This window comes from Lampetra fluviatilis, chromosome 14, assembly GCF_964198595.1.
Source record: "Lampetra fluviatilis chromosome 14, kcLamFluv1.1, whole genome shotgun sequence".
Lineage (NCBI taxonomy): Eukaryota > Metazoa > Chordata > Hyperoartia > Petromyzontiformes > Petromyzontidae > Lampetra > Lampetra fluviatilis.
In genome coordinates, this window is record NC_136288.1 from 4,138,417 (window position 1) to 4,161,766 (window position 23,350).

Below are 23,350 nucleotides of genomic sequence, written 5' to 3' on the forward strand. Positions count from 1 at the left end.
AGTAATTCGTGTGGTGTGTGAACATCGCCACTGAGGGGACAAAGGCGGCCGGGCGGGGTGAATCCAAGTCCCGGGCGAAGCCGGGTAGTAAAGCTAGTTAATTCATAATTGGCAGTATGGCACGAGATGTGGCAAACCAGCCCAGTCCTAGCCATGTTACACACATTGTACACAATGCCCGCTGTTCACTCCTCCAGATTAAGACATCGCCGATCCTGCGGCACTGCTCGCATAAGTAGACCACTGCGCGCCATGGCACTCCACGTGAATTAATTAGTGAAATGTTCCAGTGCTGTGGCTCTTGTGGTGCTCGGGGTAGGCACATTGGACTTCTGTTCTAAAGTAGATGGATTTGATTCCTACAAAATATGGTGAAGAAGACCGGAGCATTTACCAATGGATGAGTTCATACTATCACTAGAGCAACCAACACTATGGCCCAGGACTATCACAAGACCAGCTATTCCGTCTATATGCCCAATGTAACCATTAAACAATTACAGTAAAAAACTTGATTTGAAGCTTTCGTGACTACAGGAATCACTCTTTGGTTCTTTCGGTAAAGTCACGTAGAAAGAAAATAAATTAAATAATAGTGTACGACGTTTCGATTAAAACACAAGCAACCGTCATCATATAGAACTAAATTTGAGAGAGAGACAAAACACAGACACGTGTTGTGTGTCTCTCTGTGTGTCTGTGTTGTCTCTCTCTGCTTGTGTGTCTGTCTGTGTGTCTCCGTGTCTGTGTTTTGTCTCTCTCAAATTTAGTTCTACCTGATGACGACTGCTTGTGTTGCAATCGAAACGTCGTACTTATTTAATTTATTTTCTTTCTACGTGACTTTACCGAAAGAACAAAGAGTAATTACAGTAAAACCAATACATAAGGTAGCAGTTACACTACAACCACCCAGCCACCCCATCTAGGTGTGACGATAATCCCGACCACTTAGAATAACACTGGGGCTTCATACAGAGCATCACAACACAATATACTGCCTTTTTCAGAAAATAATAAATATACACTCATGCCCGTTATTCACCCAAGACTGATCTTCAGGAGCGGTCCTGCAATTGGGATGTTCGGCCAATTCTATTCATTAATTCTATGGTCCAAAGTAAGAGAGTAAAGTATTAAGCCAGTCTTAAGACCTAAAGAACAGCAAAAATGAATTTAGCATGCATTGCTAGCAAGGAAACCAAAAACAACACAAAGCCACCGCTTTGAAGCTGGCGCTGCGAGAAGACGGACGGGTTTCAACGTCACGTCATGTGGCTTGCAGGGGTGGCAAACGGCTGCATGCTTCTGTGCAGTCTGCTCCTTGAGGACACGGGGTATATTTTTAGCCACACGAAATACGTCTTTGCATTCATTACTGCCAGAACGTTGAAGTGTTGTATTTTTTTCTGTTAGGTATTGCTTTGGAGATGTTATATAATCCGCATTTAATTCACATGAAAGTCTCTTGTCTTTTGAATCCCACGTGATTTGTTTTACATTCATCATCCAATTTTGAAAGATGTATTATTATATATTTCTTGTTTCGCTTGGAGCCAGCTGTGCCGAGACCCTATATTGACATCCCATGTTGGCAGAAACAAAAATAAAATTGTCATCACCCTCTCAAGTGACTGCAAGCCTTGGGACAGGAGGCTGGGAGAGCCTGGAGGTCATTGTGCTCGCTCTTGAGCCAGTTTTACATGGAGTTGACAGTTTGATTGCTGATGCTACCCAATAATTTGAGTAGCAGGACATTTATCAAAATGCGCTGTCTGTCATGAAGTGGATAACACAGACTCTGGGATGGCATCCTTGACAAGTGTAGGCTATTGTCTTCTTGGTTTCTGATTTCACATCTTAAATCACACATTAATAAAACCTCCACAAAACCCAGGTCACAATTAGATGGTGGCGAGATGTTAATGACCTTGCTTGATAGACAGGAGGTCGTTGGTCCGATTACGACCCTGATGCACATATGTGGAGTTTGCATGTTTGCATGTTCTACTCGTGGATCTATAGATGTTTCTCTGGGTCCTCTAGTTTTTCCCTCCACATGTAGAAACACGCGTGTTAGAGTATTTGGCTGCTATACATTTACACATGTCAAGCCACTTCGTTGAGCTATCATTTGTGATAGCAAGGTAGCTTCTCAAAACGAGCTATATAGCTCAGTGGGCCTTACCTGGTAAAATAAAAAATTGTTTAGTTTAGATACAAATTTCACAAGGTGCGGATGGCCTGGAATCAAAGCTAGGTTCCTAGGATCGCAGACTGCTAGACTAACCAATAAATGACACCTAAATAGACCTAAAACAATGGGGAAATACTCCTACTTTGTAATTAATATTGGGGGCATTTTTTGTAAATAAAGGAAACAGGTGAAAAAGTTTAATATTTTCTGTATGGGGAAAATAATGCACAAGGCTTTCAATCTGCAAAGTAGTCCTTTTTACGAGAACGAATGTTCCAAGGGAGTGTGGCTCATCTCTGGGTGACCTTTCTGAGCAGTGTTCTCTTACAGTGACAGGAGGCGTGACTCAATTGTACATGCACCAGCGCTCGCTGCCTGTCCTCCAATTACCATACTGATACCCTTCAAAGAGAGACAAGCACGATGGGAGTGTAATTTATTATTTCTTCATTACGTGCCAATGCATGCAAAAAGGGTATGTTGCTGGGAATAATGCAAGTGCTGGATCTTCAAAAGAGATGGGCCAATATATATGTACGGTTTTTTTATTATTACATGCATTCGTGGTGCAAAGTTTAGTGTCATACAATAAATTCCTTGGCTGGAACATTAAAAGTCAAGGTCAGGACTTCTCAATGCCTGTATATTTGCATGGTCTCCCCGTGGTCGCATGAATTTTTCTCTGGGTCCTCCGGTTTTTCCCTCCACATTTAGGATCAACATGCGTTTAGAACAGTGTTCTTCACTAATTTTCATAGTGGGGCCACTTTCGCTGAAATGACATCATCAGTGTGAGGGCCGCCACACTGCCTGCAAGGGGTTGTTTTCACTATTTGTGTATTGTCGGGGGCCGCACGTCAGAGGCCGCACTAAAAGCCACCCGGGGCCGCCAGTGGCCCGCGGGTCTTGCAATGAAGAACACTGGTTTAGAGTATTTGGCTGCTATACATTTTCACGTGACAATCTACTTCGTTGAGGTGACCAGGTCACTTCTGACAAAGAGCTGCATAGCTCAGTGAGCCTTACTCGGTAAAAAAAAATGCCCAAGCGAAGATGAAGACTATGGCTGGTCGAGTGGGTGTCCGGGGCGCAGTACCTGCGGACGTCTGCTTGAACTTCTCGCTTTTGCGTTTGCGCCACTTCCAGGGCTTGAAGATTCGACCGAGGGTGGCGAACTTGCTGCGTCGGCGGATCGGCGGCGTGTGCGCGCCGGGGACCAGGGACTCGGAGCGCATGGCGGCGAGCCGAGCCACCTCCTCCGCTGCAAAAAGACAAAGAAAAAGATCCCCCGTATAGATTTACAGACTGTTGGGGGCGAGTGCTGTTAGCAAGCGCTTATGAAGGCTGGCACCACACACCACGCCCGACAGCCTTTGTATCCCCAGCGGTGATCTTTACGTACCACACCAGGTACTCATTTGAAGCTGAGTCGACCTAGGGGAGGCCCATGACCGGTTCAGATAATCATCACTGGTGTTGACCGTGAGCAGGAATCGAACTTGGGTCACCGGGTTCGTAGTGCAGCAACACTAACCGCAACTACACTACCGCTCCTCAGCACCTCCGCTGCACAGCACATACAGGCACACAACATCATCAGCTAACAGCCAACCCCAGCAGCTACAAATGATGATCTCATTTCCACTGGCACTTCCAAGCCAAGCCAGCGTAGGGCCCTCACAGACTAAGCCAAGCCAGAACCAAACCATGACATCCGAATCTGGGCTTGAGGCCAAGCAGGGCCAGGGTTAATGACACCTAACTCACATTGCTTGCGACGTCACACAGTACAACTCGCGCAGTGTCACACGCCGCATCATCTGCATGCGTCTCAACTCATCAATTGCATGCGATGGATGTCAGCGTGGCTGCCGACATCACGCACGAAGTGCGTCACTGCTCTCAAGCTGTGCCTGGCCGACTCGGCACCGCCTCGGCTGTGCAATAGAAAAGATAAATGTTAAGACGATATCATGACCATATTTTTCTTTAATGGTTAATAAAACCACACGGTGCCTTCGTGGCAGCCTTTCGCTATAAGAATGGGGTGACTTCCAAATGCACTCATTGTTATAATTATTATAATAACTATAATTGTTATAATAATTGTTATTATTAGAGCCAAATTCTGATGAAAATATCCCTATATAGCTTTCTATAGCAAGCATCTATTAAGCCCAAAATGACATACATTAAGAGTCGTGGAGCCATGACAACGGCGAGATGTATTTGTCTCCCCAGTAATTATGTTGATCGCACCACAACAGGTACAGATTGAAGACCGAGCTGACAATCTAGGTGAGGCCCATGCCAGATTAAAAAAAAACAATTCTCAATGGTAATGTACACTGCACTGGGATGCAGGCACAATGCATGAAAGGCAAGGTCACTGCTATAACACGCACAGGTGCGCATACTGCATATTACAAATGACGGTGTGAAAAATGCATCTGAAAGCACCATAGTCGCATAAAATACAATGCTGCTTAGGCTAAAAAATAAGCAAACATGTTCTATAAATGGAGGAGTCTAATGAACACCCACGCCCCCAGAGTAAATGGCACATGCCAACGCACACATTAAGTAAACCTGTTTCCAGGGTTGAAATTCTGGTTGCCGTGGAAACCGTTACTAGCCGAAAAACGCGGTCCATGTTGCTCACGTCTGTCTAGCGGGGTGGCGGCGAGGAAACAAAGGAACACGGGCGTTGGTTGGCGCACGCATTGTCTGCTGCAAGACGGCACGGCAGAAGCTTTCAATGTGCCACGTCGTGACGGAGACACGGCAATCAATTCGTCTCCTGTGTTTACCATTGGTTTGAAAATACAGCCGGGATACGAGTCAGTCCCCTTAATTTAACCGGAGGGAGGAGCTCACCAAAGCGCAACGTTTCAAACTGCAAGCGAAACAAGAGATTTAAAATTAGCATCAGTTACTTGATGAATGGCCATTACTTAATCACTTGGTTTGCAAGGGAGAGACCTGGATTCAATCCAGGGTTTTTTTTATTGTTGTATAAATTAATAAAGGCGAGACACCACTGAGATTCATTATTCCATGTTATGTTTTTACAAAAGAAAACTTGTTTATTTTCTGCATCATCATGACCCTCGCCAATAACATTCGATTAATTGAATACAATATGTACAATCCTTCTCAGAGATTCTAGTCTGCCCGGGAAGGGCCCTGATCATCCTCTGACATGTAAGGAACTCCACTCATAGATACACGATCAAATGGATCGACTCCAGTTGTTGCTTGGGGATGTTTGGGACCCAGCCATGGTCCAACAAGAACCTTGGTTGTCCCTTGTCGACTGCCCTGCTCAGACCGATTTCTGACCGAGGTCGGATGACAATGTCATCCACACACCGAAATATAATTCTACACCTTCACCCTGCAATGCCACACGTCGGACTACAAGCATCTTGGTAATGACCTTCAGTGCCACAGGTCCAAAAAGAAGCACTCGGAATTCTGTGGGGAGCCAAAGACTTCTTACCCTCAGGAATCTCCATCATGGATAAAATACCGAGATGCAATACGCTAACCGACACATTGTGGCACTGTACATTGCAGTAGGAGATAGGATCATACCCGTGCCACTGGTGCCTGTGGCTCCCGCACCAGTTCATCGACCTGAACAGCCCCAAACCTTCCATGATCTCGTCCCATCGAGTTGCTCTCCTCGCTGCCCGTGGAATACAATTGCTGGTTCGGTTGATAAAAACACTATCTCCATTCTTCCTTCTTACCTTTCCTTTCTTCCCCCCCCCCCCCCCACATTGATCTCGCTGAGACTTATTGGACGCCTATGGATTCTCTGTCACAAAGAAATACGAGTGGGACGAGTGTCAACCAGAGATGACACGGAGGACGATGGCAACACACACAGAGGGGTTGGCTGGTTCATCTCCACCTGTCGATGCTGGAGGTCTGCGCAAGTTGGCCCTCAACCAGATCATTTCAAGTCATGGACACACACACACTTATTACGCGATGTCGTATTGTACACTTACACGTGTTTTCCACTTCACACTGTTATTTAGAAAATAATTAAATGTTCAATTGCGCAATCTGGCTGGTGATAAGTCTGCAGAGGCATAAGTGGTGGTGACATAGGAGAAGAAAAGGTGGTTACAGCAACAGGTGCAGGTAGTTACAGCAAAGCACACGTGACCGGAGGTACCGACTGGGGGGGCCCCCAAAGAGGGGGCTGGGGGACCACAGGTCCCATCGAGATCCTTCTGGGAGCTTCCAGAAGGCGGGCGTGGCTAGGGGCGGAACGAGCCCGCCACCGAGAATATACGCCGGAGCCCTGAACGGGGCCGGCTGCTGTTGTTTGAATGAAGACACGAAGTCGTCGCCTGGAAGAAAAGCCCCGAAGACAAGACCCGGACCCGAGTCGGGGTCCGGTCTAATATCGCCTCCCCAGTGTGTGTGAGGGCTTGGCTAGCCCAGAGGGACTACCTCCCTAGGTTATCTGTTGAAGGGGAGATACCCCCTTTGTGTTTAGGGCTGAATTGTTAAATAAACGTGTTGCCTCCAAAGAAGCCTTCGTCTCCCTTTGTGCGAACCACTAGAGTTAAACATCAGGAGATGCTGTTCTTGATGAAGAACTTTGATAAAAAATGTACTTTGGGAACAAGTTGTAAATTGTACACTATTTCTAATAAAAGCCTAACTTAAAACAAAGTAGGCAGTACTTGGGTGTGTTATTGATTTCTATATTGAACCTTTTTAAACTGTTTTACAGCTTCTTAACCTGCAAGATAATGTACAGTTTTTTCTCCTATAACGCGTGCTTTCATAACGGCAATTGGATATACCGCGATGAATGTATGAGGGGACACATTTTTTACAATGTAGATGCTAATTGGATATAATGTGCTTAAGTGAACAGAACGACATTGCGCGACTTGTACGGCTGCCTCGGCGTAGCATCACACACGGCGGGATGCTGCTGGATGCTTCTAGATGCTAAACACGAGCCTCAGTCATTGTTCAGCATACACATATCACGTGTTATCGTAGGCTATGCTTTACCCGATATGATATACGAGCTTTACTACCCGGCTTCGCCCGGGACTTGGATTCACCACGCCCGGCCGCCTTTGTCTCCATAGTGGCGATGTTCACACACCATAACCAGTTACTCGTTTGAGGCTGAGTCGACCTAGGGGAGACCTAGGGGAGGCCCAGGAGCGGTTACAATAATCGTCACCGGTGGTGGCCGTGAGCGGGAATCAAACTCGGGTCGCCGGGTTCGTAGCACAGCGCGCTAACCACTACACTACAATGCGTTACGCTTCCACATGCGCGGGTCACATGACAGATTTGACGTCACAGCTCACTGCCCGTGCAAAAAATATTATTATTGAGCTCCCCCCCCCCAAAAAAACCCACTAAAGTACCCACATGGCAAATTTCAAGTTTGTTGCATGTCGGGAAGTATGCTAAACATTTTGAACAGACACACAATCACAACTTTGCCTTTTATATATATGGAGATTATTCATTATAAACGCGACTTTTCCATAACGCGGTATTCTTCAGGAAGGCAACAACCGCATTGTAAGGGAACAGACTAATCATACACAGGGTGCACAGGGTGCAGCGTGTGTATGTAAGATCCTCAATTACTTGCACTTCGGTGAGTGTGAACTCAAGTGAACCACATATTTGATTTGTTTCTAGCACCTCAGCGAAGACATTTTCATGCCATGCTTTTAAAAATATATTTATTTTGCTTCACTACATAGGCAGGTCCGACTCCTTAATAATGAGCGGTACCATTAATTTTGGCTATCAATGTAAGTGAGGAATTGGAAGTTCATACTTGTTGGAGAACAGCAGAAAAAATTAGCAGTAATGTTTGATGTCCGCGCATCAACGGAACATAACATCTCATACTCATGTTGGCATTGGAAGCCTGTCATTGAAGGTTACGCTTCTCCTCCTGAAATGTAGACATCCTGTTATTTTTTTTTTTACAAAACGCTATGTCCTCCATCATATTACCGTGTCTTGGTTTGGCTCTCTGCGCCTTTCGCACAGCCAACGAAATAATAAGAATCGAAAATAATCCAAAATAAGCTCGAATTTCTTTCTTGCATTTGTATTGGTGAGTTAAAATTTTTGTTCACATGCACGCATCACTTTCTCAAAGGATGTGACTATTTCTCAACAGAAAACGTTGCACACCACAGTACACGTGTGAGTACACATAATATATACAGGTGAGCAGAGGTGAAGTGCCCGGGCATATCGTGCTATCAACTTAGTGACCACTTACCAACCCACACTAATCATCACAATGAATATAGTCCAACAACCTCCGCGGCCGACGTTGAGTGACATTCATCCAGCAGTTGATTGGCAAAGGGCTGTTAATAATAGTTATTTATTTGTAATACAATTGACTTGGAAGTCGGTCGGTCAGTCAGTAGAGCAGCAGAGTTCTAAGTAAATAGGGTAAATCTAGATTGAAAAGTCATTTCTGTAGAGCCTAATTTTGTGTTTAGTTTGTTGGCCATGCAACCCCCCCCCCACCTCTGATTAGCACGGCTGGCTACATACGGTGCGTACATAGCATAGTTAGAGAGTGACTCAACCGATTTTCAAACCAGAGACGGTAAAATGAGCACTACACGACCGAGGCTGTACCACTTGAGTTGAAAGTCAACGGTGGATACGTCGACACACGTGTGATGGGTTAACACAACATCCACCGTTGTGTCTTCACATCCGGGATTCCTTTGGGTGCCAAACCCCGCGGGCCCTGAAACCCAGTCTCCTGAAACCAAGTCAATCCACGAAGTGACCCCCGTGTTCCCATAGTTGATGTTTGGTGGAAGGCTGCGTGTGAGCATTGCGAGTTTAACATGAACTGGGCTGTGCAAATTCAGGTAGGATAGAAAAACTGGCGGCCTCCTGCCGTGTGACAGATTTGGCTTGTGTGAGGATGTGTAATTGGAAAAAATGTGCTTCACAGCTGCCCACCCACTGCCTCAACCTTTTCCTACAATATTAGTTTCCCCCTGCAGAGACATACCAACTAAACAAATGTACAGAACACGCATGCATCACGCACACTGTGGGCCCAAAATCATGTAGATATTTTGGCTATCGTTCCATAACATTCTGACACAATGGCAGCCGTTTTCTCATAAAATTGGCCCCATTCTGAATTTAGCAATTCACGCGGGGCCGATTCAGGACAAAAATGCACTCGTTCTGCCCCTACTCGTTGTGCAGAGCCAGAATGGGCCCCAAGTGGGCGGGTTTGGGGAGGAGCTAACGATGGTGAAAAGTTCGTGCAAATATGCAAACAACTTTCCGTCATTGTGCGAAATCAAACTATTTATCCATTCCCGTGAAAATTTTGCGGAATGTCTGTGCCAAATTTCGAGTCTGTTTTTGCTGCGATAATCTGTGCTATGTATGAAGCTGGCATCGGAGGGAATGGGGGCAGAAAGGGGGCAGCACTTCACTACAAACATGGCGACCCGAGTTCTACCAAAGTTTCTACTGTATAATTTTATCAACTGGGAAATTCGAGGAAATCGCAATCACTCCAGCAAAACTGGAGGGCGGAGGAGTGATGCTCACAACAACGAGCAGAACGCCAGGCAGATAAAACACAATAAGTTGGCACAGTTGGGAGCACACGTGGTGCATCCACTATGTCATCTCACACAGTTAGCTCATAACATCTGGGTGTGTTCCTTGACCATCCTGCCAGCGCACCTTTGACATTTCATGTGGCCTCAATGTGCACCTAGCCTGGCACAAGTACTGTGGTGAAGTCACTGTCCCTACCTGGCAAATGGCAGCTGGTGTGGTTTTATCAACCGAACTCCAGTAATTATAACTCTTTAATAATATATGACAGACACCCTCATGGACACCCTGTACAATCACCATCATCTGTGAATCAAATAGTGTGTCACAGAAGCCAATAGAAAGGTTGGTGTAGCCAGTCAACGGTTACTCGTAAAATATATAACTACAAATGACATGCTACGAAAAGTACCAGTGTCATTTATAACTTCAAAAAAATGGGGAGGTGAAAAGCCGATTTTAATCTCGAAGACTGGCCCCAAGGATTGACTCGGTGTCGTTCTCATCCATTATTAACGCTGCAACATTAAGAAAGAGAATGCACCTGTTCAGTGCACCTGCCTGCAGGTTGAGTCCCTGCATTTTTAAACAAACTATAGATCATTTGTTTAAACTCTGTGCAATAAAGTACTGGCAGCTCCGAACAACTTTAGTAACGTTGACGTATTTAAATGAAGTTTTTTCCTTCACATCACTGCTGGACGAAGGCCTGGCTTACACCATGTCAGTCATGGGGCAGGGGGGGGGGCTGTGGCAGGGAGTCATACTTAACAGTGATCAGCGTAGGCTGGTAAAAGAAGGGGACCAGTACCTGTTCAAATATTTAGTCGTTTCTGACATTTACCGTGGCTTGGAATCAAACTCGGGTCACTGGGTTAATTGCGATGTGCTCGCCACGAATAACAAGATCCCGCACCTCCGATTAGCACGGTTGGCTACGTACGGTGCGAGAGAAGTTCAACATACGCACGTACAAGTCACCAGGAAGGTGCGCTAGCCCATCAAACTCAGAAGCCAAGCAGGTTGGAGCCTGGACAGTACTTGGATGTTGTGACCAGAATGCATACAAGAGAGGTGTAGTCAGAGCTGTGGGCAGGAGAGGGCAGTACAGTCAAATCCATTGTCGTGTTGTAGTCACCCCATCTTCACCAACCAGCGCGGTGAAGTATAGTCAAATGACCCTCACAATCTTCACACCCAGCAGTCAATTGATGAATGAAATTATCGTATAATTATACGACAATTGTACTATTGGGAGTCGTGGCAACAAGGTGTCCTTTTTTTTCAATTCACGCCACAGTGGGAAAAGACCTCGACAGAGATTGTCATTGAATTGCTCCCAAAGGCTTCAAAAAACAGGTTGAACACTCAAGTGAGCGTGTGTGTGTGTGCTATTCATCAGCGGTGGCTGGTGGCACGAGTGACGCCTCTGTGTGTGCGTATGTTTGACTTCTTTCACGCTGTACGTAGACAACCATGCTGATTGGAGGTGCACGGTAACTCTGTGTGCTTTGCAAAGCACCTGAATTGTCTACGACTGAAAACACAAGGGCGTTGTTGCACATAGCAGTTGTTTTGTCGGTGATTTATGGAACAGATAAATATACACACGTGACATAGCCAGCAGAAGTCACGGCACACGGCCAGCTATATAGCTCATGTATGTTACGTTGAATTTCTTTCGCACCGTACATAGCCAAAGGGATCTTGGAAGTAGTTCTGTGACATCCGCTTCCATGGCTAACAGGATTGCGCTGCTCTGCGACAGATCCGAATGACTACATGGTCTCATGATATTAAGCGAATAGCATAATGGGGGGAAAAACTACTAACGAAAAATAACACGAACATTTGAGACTATATGTTACGTAAAATAATACAGTAATAATAAATTAAAATAAATTAAGCACCAACTTTTGTCTGCGACTGAAAACACAGCGGCGTTGCAGCATGTGGCGGAGACGGTAGTGAGTTGTAGGCTTGGTGATTTATTGCACAGAACACTCTACACAGCCAGAAACAGTAACTGCACGCACCCCCAGTTATTTTGCTCATATCTCACCGTGACGGTGCTGCAATAAAACGCGCCTCTAGGGGTAGTTCAGTAAGTAGGTTAGAGACTATCTCCGCAGAGTTCCAATGGAATACCCGACATATCTTCCAGTTGCTCGGCTAGCTCTCAACAATCAACAACAGTTAAGGGGAAACATTTTTTTGTGCAAATGCCAAAAGCTAGACCTTCTTTGCTACTCGGCGAACCAACGATATTCCTGGGGCAAGATTTCACGTTACAATCAATACGTCGCATGCCCGACCGTCACAGATCTGGCCCGAACAATTAAAACGCCCACAACCCAATGCAGTGTGCGCACGGTGTAACAGTCGCTGTTTATTAGAAGCTCACGAATTTGAAACTTTTCACGCCCAGTCATGCAATCTCGCATAAATTAGTTTACTCCTAAAGTATCGTGAAGCACGCTTAAGGCAGCTCGCACTTTACGTTTGTAAAAATAACTTATTTGCGCAAGGTGAAACTGTTATTCTCTACGGCTGTTTGTATATCTAACCTCTTCATGTATTTGACAAGACCTAGGGGTCCCCCCCCCCCCCCCCCAGTGAGTCAGATACGCGACATTGTACTTGGTCGTCACAAGTATCTCTCTTGCTCCATCTCTCTGTGGTCCCCAGCCATGGCCGATCACGCGATGCCACTTTAGTTCACCAGGATGGAAGTCTATGCGTTCACGGTACATCATGTCATGTCTGCACACACGTTTATTGTGGGAGTTGGAGATGCAGACTTGCTGAGGGCCTAGGGGAGAAGGCTGATTGAGCGTGCCTGCGATTATTACGTATATTTGTGAGAATCTCAAACACACAATTGTCAAGAGACATTTGGAAGCCCAAATGCCTGTGTGAAAGGCAGCAATGCTATCACAGCAGGGTATGCATGGCACGTGTATGTTTGTGCAGACAGTAATTTATTTAGTCATTTATTTGTATCTCTGTGCCGATGTGGACTTGCTATGGTGTGAGCAGCGGCTTGCGAAATGTTTGATCATGTCAATAACTATTTTTGTTCACTAAATAATTAAAAGCAATATATTTCAACATAATAACAGAGAAAAATAGGTTATTATATTGACATATGACATGACTTCTTTAATGGAGGGAGCTGTGGTACAGCAGTTGGCACACTGCGTCATGAAAATGGCGACCTGGCATTTAATCCCAGTGATCGCTAACGTAAGTGGCAGGTGGCATTTAAACTGGTCCAGCACCGTCTCTTCACTCACCTGCACCGACTACTGTGGTGAAGTATCGTAAAAAAAGGCCAATAACCAACATTGCATGAGAAGACCTTCCTGTAGCAGTGGTTGGACAAAGGGCTGAAAAGTAACCATTTATTACTTTGGCTATCTGTCACATACTGCAAATAATAGACGTGTTACTTAATTACTGACAACGTATTATTTGAAAACTACAAATTAACAATACTGGCCATATGTTCACCCACCCCCGAACCCCCCCCCCCTCCTCCCGTGGTTGGATAAATAAAAATAATTTACAAAAAAACAATACTGGTCATAATATGACAGTCCCTCCAGAAACACGCGAAGTTTTTTGGTGATTGTTGCGGGCAAAAATCGTTGATTATGCGGCACGTTTTCTTTAAAAATGCGATGGAATATGCGGGATATTTATGCAATTTTATGCGATTAAATTGCGGGAACTTGCAAAAATTGCGGGAACTTGCAAAAACTGCGGTTTGATGAAAAAGAGAAAAAAAAGTGATTCCCCCAACACCCTATTCACTAGGCTACTACTTTAATGTAAAGAGTCATTTCTTATTACTTCCTATGATAAGCAAGCATACTACATCACAGAAAGTGCTGGGAATATTTAAGTTCTCATCTTGTTTTATTTCAGACCTTAACAAACAGATGGCTCAAACTTACAAAACATTGAGTCGAACAAGTTCTGTAGCTTTACAAAATGAATATGCTACAACTTCTGTAAAAATGAATAAATAAAATATTAAAAAATAAAATGTGTGCTTCCTGTTTTACAGAGGTAGCAATACAAAACAGACATCTTCTGTTAAAATAAGTGTTTTCAGTGCACAGTAACGTAAGCAATACAGTAACAGTACAGTCTTACAGTAATGTAAAGTTACATACTACTAACAAAAAAGTGCAATCTTACAACTGTAAAGTTGCATAAACTCTTCATCATGGTTTCATTGGCATCGCGGGGTTTGCAGCTTTTCAATGATGTCGCGTAATGAGTGACGTCACTTCATAACGTTCCCATGGCAACAGGGGAAATGGCTGCGCTTGTGTGAAGTAAACGCAACATTTTTCAACTTTCTGCTAAGATATATGTGACTTTTTGCAACGAAAATGCGGGGATTATGAAATCATGCAAGCCCGCATATTTTGCGCGCGGAAATCTGCAATTTATGCGGCGAAAGTGCGGCGTATTTGAAAAAACGCGCCCCCCGCATAAATATGCGGACTTTGGCTGATTTTGCATGGAATCATGCGATCGCATAATCGCGTTTTTCTGGAGGGACTGATATGAGCACATGGGTTTGGTCATTCGAAACCAATGCCAGTGTGTGCTATGGCATTACGTACTGCAGCCATTACCATGAGGCTAGCTAAAAAAGACAATTTTACAGTTGTTTAATTCCAATTTAGCTTTTCATTCAAAACAATAATTACCACATAATAACCGTTGCAACAAAAATCTATCCCAAAATTGGTCCATTGTGGCTGCAGTTATCATCTTACTGAAAATGAATGCATCGTCTTTCTATTTCACTCAGGGTTCATTGTTGGCCAAACAAATACAAGAAATGCAAAGAGCCCAAAACACAATGCTGATTAAATGACTTCAGTAATGTACTGGAATACATTTAAACAACACGCAATGATCCATGTCACTCGCATAAAAAAACACAGCAATACATTCACGATAGTTGTACATTGATTGAGTAGTGGAGACTGCTTTAATCACAGGCCGGGGTTCAAAGGTGGCCTCTAACGGGGCAGAGATGGGCCTTACTGCTTGTCCTCGAGTGGTCCTGTGTGTCAACGCGAGACATAAATCTGCGTCGCCCATGGCCAATTAGTGGTACCTCAAGGGACATGGCAGTGTGACTGGAAAGCTCATGGCCTTGTATTGTCAGTACTTCCATGCACTGGCAATTGAGACAAGCAATTGCATGGCCTTGCAAGTGGCCGACTTAAGCTCACAACACCAGATACAGAGAGTGAGTTCGAGCACTGGCTATAATGACTCTGTGACTTTAACTGATATTTGTACAGGAATATACGATGCTGGGGTGAGTTATGTTAGCGAGCACCTATTAAGATGTGCACCACACTTAAAAAGGAGGTGGAGTTAACAATACGCCCGACTACCTTTTATCTCCCTGGTCCGTAATGATGTTGACTACACCACCTCTCCATGAGTCAACCTAGGGGAAGCCCAGGCCAGGCTTATGCGATCCCTCACCTGGTTATAAAGGACATGGTGATGATGAAATACCAAATTGCACAAGTGCGCATCATCGTGAGCAATCGAACGTACATCGGTAGTATCATAGTGTAGCGCTTAAACATGTACATATTCATTAAAACTCTTGGGGTCTTTCGGTAAAGTCACGTGGATAGAAAAATTATAGAATAATGCAAAATCACGACGTTTCTATCGCAACACAAGCAATTGTCTTCAGGTGAAAAAATATAGCAGGCGGACTACTGAGGCAGGAAGAAATATTTATTTCTGCTGTATTTTGCCTTGCCTCAGCAGTCCACCTGCTGTATCTTTTCTTGCCTCAGCAGTCCCACTGCTGTATTATTTCACCTGAAGACGATTGCTTGTGTTGCGATTGAAACGTCGTGATTTTTATTTGTTTTATTTTTCTACCTACGTGACTTTACCGAAAGACCCAAAGAGTATGAATTCCTGCAATCACGAAAGCTTTAAGTCAAGATATTCATTCAAATACAGTTACGTAGATATGAAGCTACATTATGTCTTCCAGCTTTTGCCTAGTCACTGATATGTGGTTAATTCCTACTCGCCTGCCATTCAAGACCTCAACAGGAGAGACTGCCTAGAGTCGAAGCTTCAACTGGTCCGTTCGCCATTACAAATACATGTCCCGATCGCAGTCGTTCCACCTATTTGCAAACCGTTTCCACAATTAACGCAGCTGTATGTATGTTGAACTACTATCGCACCCGACGTCATACCCGTCAACCCATATCGTTTAGCCAATATTCTTGTACAGGGACATTGAGTTTTTTGGGCCATATGGCAATTTGTTTTTGTTTCTCAATTGTGATGGGGCTTTGTAGGATGAAGGTTGATATTCATAAGGGGCACTAGGTGACCAATAAGGTCTGAATTGGTCTGAAATAAGGTAGGGCACTGATAATGGTGATTTGAAAAGTTTTATGGTTTGGCCATATTTGTTGTAGTATGGAGTTAGAATGATGGCTTTAATCTAAGTTGTCTTGTAGTTGTTGTTGTTGTTGTTTGACTTGCATCCCACTGGGATTTTTGCACAGCGTTGGTGTGCGGTGCTTTCATTTTCTGGAAGACTTTGCAGTTTTTTACAGGATTTTTCTGTTTGCGCATAGTCACTTCAAGATGTTTTCTTGTTCATGTTTTTTTTATTTGTTGCGGTTGCATCCGATTCAAGAGCCAATTGGCTCACAGGGCTATACCAAATAAATGAAACTGAAACTCAAAACTGATAAGGGGTTGACAGGTACGCTACATAGCCAACCGTGCTAATCGGAGGTGCGCGGGAAGGACAACAAACAACAGCCGTGACCACATTGCAGCCGTACACCTAAAACATGTTTTTACACTTGTCTCTCTGAAGAGAGCAAACAATGAAAGCTCTCCGCTCTTCTAATGTGCATTTGTGCAAGGGGTCCATCATGGAAAAATAAAAAATAAACCACTGCACCTGAGCACCGTGAGTGTGCCTCGGTCGTTACGCGATATTTTTTCGACTGACGTTCCACTGACCAAAGTTACACACGCTTTTAAAAGTCTCTTTGCGTACGGATACACCCTCTCATACTTATATACACTCACACACCACATCCTCCCTTTCCTTTATGTTTCAGAACAGGGCTTGGCAGGCACGCATGCACATATGAAAACAATTAAATAGCCAGCAACCGGCTCTCGCCTGCACAACGTTATGGGCAAGCAACGCAAGGCGGCCCGTGGGTCGCGGGGGGAGCGCTCACCTCGCCCTGTTCCACTCCGGGGACCCTTGGGCATGCGAGGAGGGCCCCCCCCCCAAGCTAAACTCATAACCCCCCCGCCACCACCATCCTCCTCCACGCTATCCCCCTGCTACCAGCAGCACCGCGGTGATTGATTACACGTCACGTCGCACCTGTTTCCCCGATAAAGCGCGAGGAGAGTGGAGCGCACGAATAGCAAAGTGCAGAGGAGCGACTGAAGATCGTGCACTCTCACACTCGCACCCAAATCATGAACCACCAAAATGAAAAACCATTGCCTAACAACGTGCATGAACCATAACTTCCTGACCAAGTCTCTGACCCAAACCTCTCACATGAAACTGAATTCTGAATCATAACCACTACCTCAACCATAGCTCATATCCACGACTGACCATAACTTAACCCAATATCCTAAAATCCCCAACCTAAATCCTAATTATAGCAAACAACTTCTTGGTTCTTTCGGTAAAGTCACGTAGAAGGAGAATAATAAAATAATAAAAATAAAACATGATAAAATAATTCTCACGACGTTTCGGCCACAACGCAAGCAGCCGTCTTCAGGTGGAGAACAGGTCTGTCGAGAAGAACCAAGAAGATGAATCCCTGCAGTCACGAAGTATAGCAAACAAGGCAACGCGTCTCCTTGCTCAATAGGCGAGGAGGCACGGCTCAGCTTCATTGGTGGCACTGAGCCTATGCTGGAAATTCCATATTCCTTTGGCCGAGACCAATCTCTCCGTAGGATAAACCTTAAGGTTAAGACCACAACCAGAAACGAAACTGGAATGTTTTAACGAAAAAACGTGCAATTAAAAACATAACCTAGAGAGAAATAAACCCTAAACAAACATAAAAGTTAATAAATGTATTACGCTATGTAACACGATTTTGTTCCCGGGTAGTAAGTGCTATTTTCTAATTGCTTATGCCTCAAAAGTATAGAAAATGGCTATTATTCCCCAGAAACTTAGCTTTTTTAGTTACAAAGTGTTAACAGACATATACAAAAGGGAAGAATTACAAAGTAGGATACGAATGAAATCCAACCCGTGTCAACTGCTAGTAACAGCATAATCAGTTGTAAAACGTGCTGACAGAATATGAGATTAGCATATAAGCACCCGCACACACACACAGCCACATTTACATACAAGGCTCTTACAGTCCTATATATTTAGCACTGTCGCCTGAAAAACCCACAAAAACATCATGTACTCCGTTCACAAATATCATAATATTTTTTTCCCCAGCTGTCCTCTGGAATGTTGTTCAAGGAAGAGAAAAAAACGTTTGAGAAACAAGTTCGAGCCATTATTTATAAACTACACGACCACATCACAAAGTGCTTCTCGCTGTGAAATCTACATCAAGGCATAAGCAATATCCTTTAGAGATTCCTCTGATGTCGTTAGACCAGGTTTGAGACCATGCAATCCACTCCAGTTGATAACCTCGATTAGCTGCTGTTGCAAGCCGGTGGTAAACTTAGAATCTAACATGGAAATAGTCTGAACAGTTAAAGTAAGTGTCGTGCAATTGCACGCGGGCACAAAATTACACAAAACGCAATGTGGAGTCGAACCCTGGATCTCAACGGTGCTGGATTCATTACGCTGACATGGGCTTAGTATTGTTTCCCTTGAGGCACCAAGCAGGCTCAACAAACATTTGATTTTATCTACTCAGTTGAAATAATCTGAATGGTGAAAATACCACCATTCTATTGCAGCATCTAAAAAAAACTAAACCAAACTATTTTTAGTTTACCAGGTAAGGCCCACTGAGCTAAATCTCATTTTCAGAAGCAACCTGCCCACAAATGATTGCGCAACAAAATGGCTCATCATGTGCAAATGTATAGCAGCCAAATACTCTAAACACGTTTCTAAATATGAAGGGAAATACCGGAGGACCCAGAGAAAAATCCGCACGACCACCGGGAGAACATGCAAACTTAAAATATGCAGGCGTCAGGGTCGGGATCGAACCCATGACCTCCTGTGTACCAGGCGAGGGAGTTAATATCTCGCCACCGCGGCGAGTATGTGGGTACAGAATAATGCGACTGTAACCACATACTTAAAGGGCGCAGAATAATAGGCAGCCGTTGAGACTTATTCTCTTGCTGCACTCTGTCTAAGACAACACCAAGGTGAGGAACACCCGATGACAAGCAGACTACTACACAAGGTGGGATTCAAACACGGTAAATAGCATTTCAGTAAGTCCATTCAACATGGTCCGTCTACCACATGAAAAAAGTTGTGGAACATGGCCAAGCGCCCGCGATCAGTCAATTGTGATCATGCACATTTGCTGAAAGTGAAACCGAGAGTTAAAACTTCCAAGTTTGTTTCATTCGGAATAACAAAAAAAAACTCAAGTTCCATACGAAACAAAACATGGCAGCAAGTAGGAGACACAAAAACACAGCGACGTAAAAATGCAGTCCAACGTGTTGCGGTAATAAAATTTGCTACGCTCTCTAATGTGGATGGAAAAAAAGTTTGCGGGTAAAATGTGCAGCCCAGCAACTGCTTGCTCAATGCCACTGCTGGTGGAAGGGGCCTCCATGAGAGGGAGCTATAGGGAGAGCACCCTGGAGGGTATTTGATCCTCTTGCACACTGGCCAGATGTGTTGGAACACACTTTACACCAGCACGCACGACCTGCAGATTGACTATCGTGGTGCAGCCAAGTATATATATACTGCTGGGTGGATAGAGGAGGGTGGTGGTGGTGGGTGGGCTATGATGAACTTGCTCGTTGTTTTAACTGCCGTGCCTAGAGATCGAATCGAACTGGCGACCTCTGGACTGTAAATCCTGTGTTACCCCATCCCACCACGGTGGCATTCCTGGAAGAATGGTACAGTAAGAAAACAATTCCACCATTTCACGAGCAGCACAGTGTGGTACTTTTTCATGGAATTTAAACATTGATGACTCACGTCCCAAAAATGTCAGTTTTTGGGCTTATGTTTGGGCTTTCATTCCTCGCTCCCCGTGAAGTGGGTTTCATTTGCTGGCATAAACAAGCGAAACGAATATAAATACTCCCAGGAAAGAGAAACCTGAGACGAAATTAGTTGTTTTTTTAGTGCACCTAGTGCACGTTGTTGCTTTTCTAAAACAGAACTATTTAAAAAAAGAAAGCATTAAACCATTAAAAATTTAAACATGTCCACATGGCGTGCAGAACATTCACTCGCAAGGGCGAAGCATAATAACCGCAGCCTCTCTTCAACTATCAAGTCAATGTGCATTATTTTAGGTGGCGAGACCCCAAGCTATTGGACATTGTAATTAAATAACTGTAATGGCAGATCTGGTAAACAATTTACGGCAGCTATTTGTCATTACAAGTTTACGCCACACCAGCCTCCTATTTAACAAGTGAAAGTTGTGTAAGGTATAGCAAGGTACAGTGCTCTGCAATTGCTCGCTCACATCGCTGCTGGCAATAGGGCCTCCACCAGAGGCAGCTCTAGACAGCCCCTATAGAATGTTGCTTTGGCCTACTCTTTCATGCTGGCCAGATGTGTTGGAAGAGGTAGGAGGTTTACTTTACACTTTAACCCACCACACTCGTTCTGCAGTGGAGAACCCATTTGTACTGCTGGGTGGACAGAGGTTGGAGGCTGACCAAAACTTGCCCCATTGTTTCATCCGGCCGGCCCAGGAGATCAAACTGGTGACCTCTGGATTGCGAGTCTCGGGTGATACACATTTACACCATGGCAGCATCCGCATTAAGTTATTTATTGACTGCAGTTGTATATATATATATTTATGTGTAGCTGCATAGAGTTACGTACAATAAAACACAAACATAATTTTCAGCCCTTCATCAATCCATTGCTGGATGACGGCCCTCCCCCATTCTGTGTCAATCACAGGGTGTTTAACCATACTTCACCATTCTGGTCAGTCGGGGTTAGTAAAAGGGGTTGGGGGGGAGACTGGTTGAAAATATCACTCGCCACTAACGTTAGCCATGGCTGGGAATCTAACTCAGGTGACCGGCTTGGTAGCGCAATGTGCTCTAACCACTGTGCCACCGCGAAATATGTATACAACATGTGCATACAACAACTGCTCAGTTCCCCTCGTTCACAAGATCTGTGGCTACACGAGCCTATTGCACCAGTGGGAAATTGCAATACCAACGACGGTGCTTATGATCTATCTCCTTGCCGTAGCTGAAATGTCTCCCCAACTTGTAATTCAGTACTTATATTGTGTCCCCATACGCTGACACGTACCTTCAATCAATTGAGATATTTGCAAAAGGGAGTGAGTTTTTTTAGCATCGTGTTGATGATAGATTGCACACATTGATAATCCCCAAACCTCATTAGCAGGCTGCAATTACAGGACTCCAACCATCATCTGTGCTCGGTGGTAAACATACATATTGCCAGGCTTGCCCAACCTCCTGCCCCCAAGTCTGCTCCTTGGTTTATAGAGTCCAGTGCTTTAGATGATTAAGGAGTTTGGTACAGACAGAACTGCAGCAGATGTGTAATAAAAAGCCAAGAAATAAACTTACCATTTCCCGGCTGGAACGGTCTCCCTGGAACTATGGCTTGACCCATCTTTCAGCAGGCGAAACTGCACAAAAAACTCTTGACTATCGCTCACTTGTGAAAGGATTAAATAAAACAAAAACTTACTCCACCCCTCCCCTCGCCATACACAGTTGGCTCTCGGCGCAGGTCTGGGGGCTGGAAAAAGGGGCGTCTAAAATGCACTCCTTCCCCGGAGTCTTCACGGAACAATTGTCTGTCCACCTAACAAAAAGTAATTTGCTGTTCTTTGCGTTGCTTAAACAAAACAAATCGTGCAGAAAACGCTTCCCTTTTCTTGCGGTCAGCAGCCGAGTCTGCAAGGCAGAAGAGACTTTGCTCGTAAACGACGTCGCTTTCGAGCTTGTCTGGCTTCACTTGCCGGCCAGCCTGGCCCAGCTGACTGGCTGGGGCTTTACGCGCACTGCGAGAGTGAAGGCAAAAGTCAAGCCCACTGCATGGCACTCTCCCACACTGAAAGCACGCTCCTCGAACGACGCCGAGCTTCCGACGAGACGTACGAGGCTACATGCCGAACATGCCTGGATGTTAGGCACGCGTGCACATTCACACGCGCGCGCGCGCACACACCCCCGGTGCGTCCGAGTGCGCTTGCGCCGTCACCGAGTTGCACGTCCGTGCAAATGTGCACATGGAAGTTGTAAAGGGACACAAGCGCGCACCCCGTGTACGTACGTGCGCGCGTGCTGATCGTACGGGTAAATAACCAGTGGGGAATGTTTAAAAAGCCACGTGGCACGCTCCGCGAAAGACACGGAGATTCCCAATTTAGCATTGCGGGCTGCCAAAAAAAAGCAAGGTTCGATTTGCGAGCACCTATTAAAACTGGTATGGCAGACACGTGTTTGGTGTGGGGCCAGACTCGTGCACACCCAGATGAATTCATAGGAGATGCTTATTTTAGGTTGAGTTGACCTAAGGGAGGCTGAGAGATCATAGCATAACCGCTGAGATCACAGCATCGTCTGCTAATCAGCATATACCAAACACCGTAGGTATACGCATTCACAGGCATACATACACACAACAACGCGCAATGGAAGTGTATTCATATGAACACGTAAACAAAGTCCACACACACGTACCCAACGTACACACACATACGCTGAAACGAAAGCATACACCGATTACATTCCCAGACATCCCGGCAGACAAACAAGGACGATCGACTTCACACACAACAATTGTCAGAGCTGACATTAACTTATATTTACAACAGTAAGATACTCCTTACTCATATATCATTTGGGGCCAGTATTTCATGCAAGTGACGTCCCCGCGTGCCTAAACCATGTTAGACTCCCCCGAATAATCCTGCTGCAGCTAATCTAGTGGCAAGATGACACACGTACACACACGTACACACACACACGCACAAAACACTGCCTGCCACTTTCTGCACCAAGTTCTATACTCTTTGGTTTATTCGGTAAAGTCACGTAGGTAAAAATAATCAAATAAATTAAAAAAACAACTACATTTTTCGTTTTTTTTCATTACTTATTTTATTATATTATTTTTTACCTACGTGACTTTACCGAAAAAACCAAAGAGTATGAATCCTTGCAGTCACGAAAACTTCAAATCTAGAACCAAGTTCTATGTTTCAAAGAATACACACAAAAAGCGCTCAGCCTCTATGCATTACGCAAAAA

The 23,350-nt window shown here is 44.7% G+C and overlaps 1 protein-coding gene across 3 annotated transcripts in view; it reads right to left on the reverse strand.

The window, feature by feature from the left end:
- Positions 1–23,350, reverse strand: part of LOC144935825 (phosphatase and actin regulator 1-like) — a 102,710-nt gene that overhangs the window by 41,555 nt on the left and 37,805 nt on the right. For 2 of the 3 annotated variants that reach the window (XM_078862613.1, XM_078862614.1), the window contains one exon: positions 3,294–3,458. The exons of the other annotated variant lie outside the window; for it this stretch is intronic. In XM_078862613.1, the coding sequence (XP_078718739.1) occupies positions 3,294–3,458 (165 nt within the window). The remainder of the gene's footprint in view (positions 1–3,293; positions 3,459–23,350) is intronic. 3 annotated transcript variants of the gene reach the window in all.